General features: G+C 41.4%; 1 protein-coding gene across 1 annotated transcript; it reads right to left on the reverse strand.

Annotated features, from left to right (window-relative positions):
• Positions 1–2,175: 2,175 nt before the first annotated feature.
• Positions 2,176–7,526, reverse strand: C1H13orf42 (chromosome 1 C13orf42 homolog). The gene is made up of 3 exons (XM_075921012.1): positions 7,107–7,526; positions 3,094–3,229; positions 2,176–2,555 (listed from the first exon to the last, which is right to left on the reverse strand). The coding sequence occupies exons 1-3, from the start codon at positions 7,524–7,526 to the stop codon at positions 2,317–2,319; spliced, it is 795 nt and encodes a 264-aa protein (XP_075777127.1). The 3' UTR covers positions 2,176–2,316.
• Positions 7,527–8,311: the final 785 nt, after the last annotated feature.

Consider the following 8,311-nt stretch of genomic DNA (forward strand, 5'->3'; position numbering starts at 1 on the left):
GTAGGTAGATGGAGATTAACATGAGACCTGTAAGGTGGATAAAAGAGACACTGCAGCGGGTCATGCTGAAAGCTGAACTGTCAGGCTGCAGGAAGATTACTAATGAAGTTCCTTGAGGATCCATCCTTGGTCCAAAAAAATAGGAATGTGCTAATAGTATTTACAGATTAATGCAAAATTGGGTGACATTGCCAAAATGGAGGATGACTGGAATATCATACAGGAAGATGTGCATTACCTTTAACACTGGAGTAAAAGCAATGGAATGAATTTTAATAGTGCAAAGAACAAGGACAAGCATGTAGGAACTCACAACTAAAATTTTTGCTCTTAGTGCAGCTTAGATAAAAGGATGTGAGTTGGCTGCTATATAGGTAGGGGTTGGAGTTGGGATCCAGAGCAGAGGGTGGGCTTGGGTTTCCCCTCCCAGCCACTGAACTGCCGTGGCCCACCTGGAGAGCTGGGGCCAGAAAGGCCTTGAGAGGGTGAAGATGTTGCCTCCATGGAGAAAGCCCTGAGGCACTACTGGATACCAGAACATGGATAACTCGAGAGAGATGTTACAGAGGGCACTGAGGGAGGCTCCTTTTGGACCTGAGTTCTGGAAGAGGTTTGCTTAGCTCTCATCTCACAGATAGATTGTGTGTGACTTGGCCAAAGAGCTGGGTCAGTGAAGACCCACCACAAACTGAAAGAATGCAGGCACATGCACTTGGCTGGGGGGTGTTCACAAGAGGAGAGTGTACCCCCATTGCAGACACAGTTAAAATGATATATTTCATATCTGATAAGTCATGCACCAAGATCAGTACTGACTGAAGGCCAGTAAAGAAAAAAAAAGACTCTCTCAAATATGCTTTTCTTTCAGATTCTGAAGAAAGTCAACATTAATCAGGATAAGGTTCAGACAAAACTGGGACATGCAATGCCTGGTCCAAACAGCCAGTGCAACATGGTGATAATGCTTCAGTGTATTCCATGAGATTTTACTTTGCTATTCATTAGAGCAGTGTTTCTTAAACTTTTTAAGACTGAGGAACACCAACCAATATTTTTTTTTTTTAATGAGGAACAGCAAGGATTTTTGGTTGAGCAAAGAAAAAAGGGTGGTGGTGGTCGGGGGAATGTTATTGAGGAAAAAAAAAGGGGAAAAGTTATTGAGCATAAAAAAAAAAGTTGCCTGCCTCTTTAAGGGCAGTAATTTTGAATTCTGTTGTTCTCCATGGCACACCTCCGACTGCCTCGCAGAACACACTGCATTAGAGCTGTAAGCATATATATATCACAAAAATTCCAAATGCTTTATTTACCGTTACTAAAGTAAAGGTATCTTCTTAGGAGCACCTCTATAATGTGTTGGTTTTTTTTTTTTTTAGTGGTTACTGGAGATCTTAGTGAACGCTGATATTTGGGTAATGGCTGTAGCCTAGTGATGATGTGCGAAGATTTATGTTTGTAATTTAACCACAGATTAGAGAGCCGTCTGTATCCAGTTTGTTCACAAATGCTGCTGTTCAAAGATACTATACACCTATAAGAGTAAGTGTAAATGTTTTAAAATCTTATTTTCTATGTAAGACTACGATATTCTAATAAATAGTTGAAGAATTTTTATTTTACTTTATTTGTAACCTTTGAAGAGATCTGCACAAATCTTGACCTGCAAGGAGCCCTTTATGCTGTCTCCAGCAACAAAACAGTTTCCATCAGACAGCAGAGTACAGGATCTGTTTGACTTTTTTAGCACACAATGGGAGAATTATCTCACAACAAAATCTGCTCATGCTAATGCTCTGATTGCTGCTATTTCTAAAGCTCTAAAGATTGCTTTCTGAACAGCCCCCCCTCGGTGCCACTGTATGCTCTCAGGTTGTGGGACTGATGATGGCACACACTAAATTCTCCGAGGCAAAGATGAGGAAAGTCTATTTTGCTGTCCTGAAATTGGAACTCCTGTTGCAAAAATTCACCAAACATGACTAGAACTGCTTTGTAGGACTAGAGCCAGGAAATAAATTACTGTACCAGGCAATTCTTGAGTCATGGTTTCCAATTATGCTGGAAAAGGCATATAGGAGCTTTTTTCCCCCCCTGGTGATAAATCAGTATTGTTAGGCACAATGAACTCAATGAGCTATGCTCCAATGTCACTGCAAACCTGGAATAGCCATGGCTCACAATAAAACAGCATAAAGAATCTTCCGTTAACATACACTGTTATTTCTCCCTGCTACAATGCTGGGTAAGCCAGAGCTTATCAAGAGAAGTAAATGCTAGACATTCGATTTTTTTTATATAGCTATCTTCCAACTGGGGCTAGTCCTTCTTACATGATCTTGGTTTAAATTTTAAAGTGCTGAATGCCCCTTCCACAGCTTTGGGTAAATAAATTGGATATCTTTCCAATCTTTTCCTGGAGCCAATTGTTCTTCTCTGGCTGTTTCTTTGAGATTGACTTGCTGCCTTTGCTGTTTGCAAGGCATCTTGGGAGTGCCTTTGAGGGGCACGAAGAATCCAGTTTGAATGTAAACTGTGTTCACGAGTGCTGGTAGCCACTGAAAAACAGAAGATGGTTCTAGTTAATAACAGCCTCCCAATGAATGTTAACGTTCAGCTAGTAATTGACAAAGGAGGCTGTTAGAGATGCCCTTTGTAGAAATCATGTTGAGTAACACAGTGAAGGTTCCATAATGGCTTCCACTCTAGAAATTTCTGAATTTCACATTCTAACTAAAATTATTGACTGAATTGTCAGTGAGGCAAAAAATCCATTATTTGAATAGTTGTGCCTATAGATGTGTTTTTGATTTGTAAAGCTAACAAAAACCAGCCAATCATTTCTGAATGAGGAAAGTGAATTGTATCTTTATATACAGCTCTATCCTCTATAGACACATAATTATCCAATTATGAAAGGACTAGTCTACTGATATTTTTAACATCCCTACAAGCAAGATTTCTAGTTGTAGAAATTGGACAATGGAATTTACTTCTGTACAGAAGGACAGAACAAGGCCCACATATTTTTTCTTTATATCTTTCCCCACCCTTTCCCTTAGTAATTTTATTTTAGAGACATTATATAGACTTCACCATCAAAGTCAACATCCACATTTGGAAGATCTGTCACAGGCACTTTCTGCCGTCGCTCTGCATCCAGCTCTGCAATCACCGAGTCAAAGAAAGCTATTGCCTCTCTTACATCTGAATTGGGCTGTGGGACTTTTCTCTCCAGTGGTATCTGTGGAAAAGATGCATAAGAAATAAGAACACTGAGAATAATACAGAACTACTTCTTAAAAGAACTCTGCAAAGTCAAAAAATACACAATGTGCGTCTGGATCTAAACAGTTCCAAAATGTGATGAGTTGATGTAGGTCCATGTCTAGTTCACAATTCATGCCAACCTAAGAAAATGGTCCAATATAACATGAAGTACTTATGTTGTTCTCTTTATCAGCAGATCTCAGAGCACTTGCACAGAAAATCAGTATCATTATCCCCAATGTATAGATGGGTAACTGAGGCTCAGGAAAGGAAAATATCTGCTCAAGACCCAACAAGCCAGTGGCGGAGCCATGTAGTCTAGACTAGACGTACCCTGTGTGAACATTTTTTTCTGTGTACTTCAATGTCTGTAGAGGCAAAACTCCCATTGACGGTCTTGGACCTGCTACACAAGTAAAGACTGCCAGTGTTTTCACTCAGTTTGAAGGTCAGATTGTACAAATGAGAGCAATGTGCCCCCCCACTTCCCTGGCTCAGGTTTAGGGGCCGGTGAGGGAATGAGTAAAGCTTCTAGCTTATTTGCTCCCTAAACCCTTTGGGATGAATTGCATCACTAGGGGATGCTAAGAAGAAGCCACCACTCCACACCTACTGACTGCAGTGACTGCTATTACATCTGGCCCATAATAGTTAAAAGACAGTTTAAAGAAAACTTCTTGCCAATATAATTGGAGACACACATGATTTTTCCCTCAGGATGAGCCCAAGGGTCAAAGTTTGAGCCTGAATCCAGACCCGAAAGGTCAGATGCCTGTTGGTTCAGCCTGTTGTAGAGACAGCCATTTGGAAGCAAATCAAGGGCTTCTGAGTATGTGCTGAGTGCATTTCTAATACTTCACCACATAGAGAAAGATAAATGAATTTTCATGGACGGTTATGTCAGTGCAAATAGAGAGTGACGTACAAAACAATACCTCCATTTTTAGAAAGAAACTTGTGATCCATTAGGAAAGTGCCATTTAGAAAGCAGCCAAATCACGGTAGTATTCTGGATTTCTTCCTGAGTCCTTCACAGTCCCTTTCTTCAAAGCCAGAGTTACAGTGCAGTGACCAACTCTTTTCTGTGGGTGAAACTGAAGCACTGTGCAGCACATCCTGCTGATATCATGCATTATCCATTTATGAGTAGGAGGCTTGATAGAGTTAATGCTCCAGCAGTAATCAAGGCTGGTCGCACATAAGAGTGAGTCAGCTATAATCAGATGACACAGTGCTCCAGACCTTGGAAAATTAAAGAGGTATTTGTTTGTAAAACCAGAGTTTCCTTTCTTTTTAAGAAGAATTTTCAATTGCACCTAGCAGTATAGTGATATTCAGGAAATGTAAGGAGTCTATGTTGAGCCTGTCTGTAAGGTCTGTTCCATAATACCTGCTGTACTCAGTGTTCTGCATCCTTTGCCACTGTTTTCTTTCCACTTTGTTAACTCTGCCAAATTCTGCTCTCAGTTACACAAGGGTGGATCCAGGATAACACCACCGATGGCAATGGAGGTAGTGACCCCAGTTACTGTCAATCTTCCTTCAGTCAAAAGGGAAACAACCACAACTAACGTTAGGCAGGGTGCACCGTTAATTCCTAGCCTATGTACTTACACAAAAAGCTTCTTACACTGGCACCCATCAGCACAGTGCAAGCCACATGTCTAGATCGCAGTTTATCTGTTTTGGATCTTTCCCTCCTCTTGATTCTTCACCTCTTTACAGATGTCTCTGTCTTCCTTTGCCAGTGCCTCTGAATTCTTCTTCCCCCCGGTTATTTACTGAGCATTGGTGTACAAAATACGATACAGGTGTAGGTCCTAATTCGAAGCCCAATGAAGTCGTGAAAAATGCCATTGACCTGGGTGGGCATTGGATTAGGCCCACAGAGCATTAAAAATATGGGCTCTTGTTCCAGAAATGTTTTGGGTTTTATTCAGTCCCCCGTGACATAATCTGCTCCCATGCATTAGCAGAAGCTACTATATCCAAAGGTAAATTTGTTCTTGTAGGAGAGCAGACAGTGCTTGCAGCAGTGTTCTCCATCAAGGCCTCTGCTGTGGGAGGCTGTCTTCCACATCTGGTTGGAGCCTGCTGGGGATGGGTCTTTTCGAAGATGCAATAAGTTAGTCCTGTGTCCCTATCCCATCCATCTTCCCAGCCAGCTGTAGCTATCCTGACAAAGAAGGGATTGTGGCCACTTTGCAAGAGCACAATACCCCGGCAGGCAGCCTTTCCACTTCTGGGAGCTCTGTGTCATAGCTGAAAGAAGCCCAGTTGAATCAGCCTCATTGACAAGTAGATGCAGACCAAACCATTCCCACACTCACAATTTACAAATCAGCTACTGAAATGAAAGTTTTGCAGTGATGGGATTCTTTACTGTGTCTGGTGTTGGGAGATGGCCTGTAGAAAAAGCACTGCTGCAAAGTTCTGAATGGAATGACAGCAAAGGGAGAAATGTTGTTTTCTGTTTCTAGAGCAGCTGCCAGCCTAGTAGTTAACAGCAGATTTCTAGTGAATGGAGCATTGCAAACCAATGCTCGCCATGTCCCTATGGCTGGCATTGGGACTTTTAGTGAGGAGCACAGTCCTGGTGATGGCATTCCATCAGGCTACTCAGTGAAACTCATGGCTGTTCATTAAAAGAATGTACCCTGAGTCAGTCATTCCGCAGAAGTTCACACAGGGCCTGATACAAAGCCGATACAAAGCCTCCTTGTCAGCAAAGGATTATAGAGCCCTCCGATCAGTAACAGCTATAAACAACCATGGTAGAGAACCATGAAGTGCCATGTGATGTGATAACCTTAAATAAAATTGTCTTTTTTAGGGATGTATTTTCCATACTTCATACACACCCAGCTCTTTCTCATGCTCACACACATTTTCCCAGGCACACTCAGAAAATCTTGACACACACACACTCCACAGCACTCTCAAAGTGAGTTTATAGGCCCTATATATTCTCACCTCCCCCGTTACAGGATTCTCTACCTATTGAGGTACTAGCATGCCCTTCTCACTGTACTGTCTGAGTGACTGAAATATTTATGGTTTATTGTCCTCACAACACTCCTATGCAGAAAGGAAGTATTATCATCCCCATTTTACACCCGGGGACTGGAGGTACAATGAAGTCACTTGCCCAAGATCACAGAGAAGTTCTGTGACAGAGCTGGAAAGAAATAAAATTGCATCTAAGACCATTTTAATCTATTAAAGCATTCCCAACTGTCCTCCAAAGAAAGGGGGGGGGGTATTGTACAACCCTGCCTCTAAAAGTGATAAAATCTAACCAGAGCCCGCCTTTTTTCTTGCTCTCGGTGTATGGCTATAGTTGGTGTCCCCTTAATAATAAAACAAATAATAACTTCAAACTAACAAAATCCCCACATGACTAACTGTGGTCTGATAAGCCACCAAGTTTCTAGAGACAGCAGCAGTCAGCTGCTTCTGTTCACAATATTCTGTCATCATATCAATCTAGACCCTGAAGAATCACATATAATTATCACTTTATGGTTGATACCTGTTACATCTTCATTCTTATCTTTGCATCCAGACTGCAAAGAAAATCAAATTGCATTCAGTAGGAACTACCAAATCTAATTCCCTTTATTCAATTTTGTATAAATGCTTGTACACAATAAATAATTCTCTATTTCAGACAGTGGCACAGTCAGAGTGAGGTAATGCATGCAAAACGACTTGATCTTGAATAAAGACCACAGATTCAGAAACAGTATTTATGTAACTACTTTTCACAAAGGTAAGACAAATGATAGGTAGCCATGTGGCAAGAATATTGTCTTGTATTTCGATACAATGGTGCCTACCTTTGAGGAGTGCCTGATAGGAGGTGGGGGAGGAGGCTTTTTGCCTGTTTTGGAGGATTTTGTTGACACTGGAGAAATTTCTGATGTCATTTTCATGGATTTTAAGTCATTGATGCTCTCAAGGTATTTTTTCCTCAGCGCTAATAGATCCTGTAAGTACTGTAAGCAGTGTTGAGTCTTAGAGTACAGCCAGGCCCTATCTTCCTCTTTCTGCTGGAAGTATGCACATGAGTCTATGCTGGTGGTACTTTTGCATTTTTTCAAGGATTCACTGAGTCTCTGTTGCTCACTTCCAAGAGTGCACATAGAGGTGCTGCGGATCAGCCTCACAGCAGAGCCTGTGTCATCGTAACAAGGGATATCATCAACCAGACTCCTATGGGAGTTGGGATGAAAGAGCAAATGGATCTTTCTGAACATAATGTGCCACGTTCTTCACCTGTATCTTGTCTCCTTTAGCTTCTTGATTGTAAGACAAAATGAGTTAGGCAGTATCCAAATCTCTTGTCGTTAGCTGAAAGACAGATTTGCCAGAGGCTCATTGTAATCAGGGTAAAAGTTTATTGATACTTCAGCTGCTTGCAATATAGTTTGCTTTTAAACATCACAACAAAATGGTTTTGGTTACATGTGCATCAATTAAACGGCTTTGCTTTTTCCTCAGATTAAAACGTAGTACAGTAGGTCAAATGCCTTCCTCTGATCTTTCTTCTAGCAGCTCTCCATACAAATCATCCATGTCAGACAAAACATTTTCATCTCCCTTGTTTCTTTCCGTTTCCTTTTGTTTCCAACAGTGTCACATGCTTGATGTGTTAGATGTCTGCCTCACTTTATAGTTGCATAGATTCGAGATGTCTTTGTGCTGACCATGGTTCTGAACTACTTCTGAGCTCCAAAAAATATTCTCTTGCTTAAGAAATAATGAGACGTGGATTAGCAGACCATGAATGGGTGTTTGGCCAAAAAAAAAATTCCAATAAGCCTAGACCAAGATGGGTTGACAAATCAGGAAGGGGGCACCTGTAGCGTATAGCTTGTTGTACCTCCAAGCAGGAGTTCAGTGGCTATGAGAAGGGATGTTGTGTTCTGTACTATGGCAACAGGGGCAGGGTTACCGTTATCTGATAGCACATCTTTGTTAGAAGTAGAGTGGACTCAGGTACCCAGATCCATTACACACCATTCAAAAGCTTCCTGTGGGA

This window comes from Pelodiscus sinensis, chromosome 1 (genome assembly GCF_049634645.1).
Source record: "Pelodiscus sinensis isolate JC-2024 chromosome 1, ASM4963464v1, whole genome shotgun sequence".
Taxonomy (NCBI): domain Eukaryota; kingdom Metazoa; phylum Chordata; order Testudines; family Trionychidae; genus Pelodiscus; species Pelodiscus sinensis.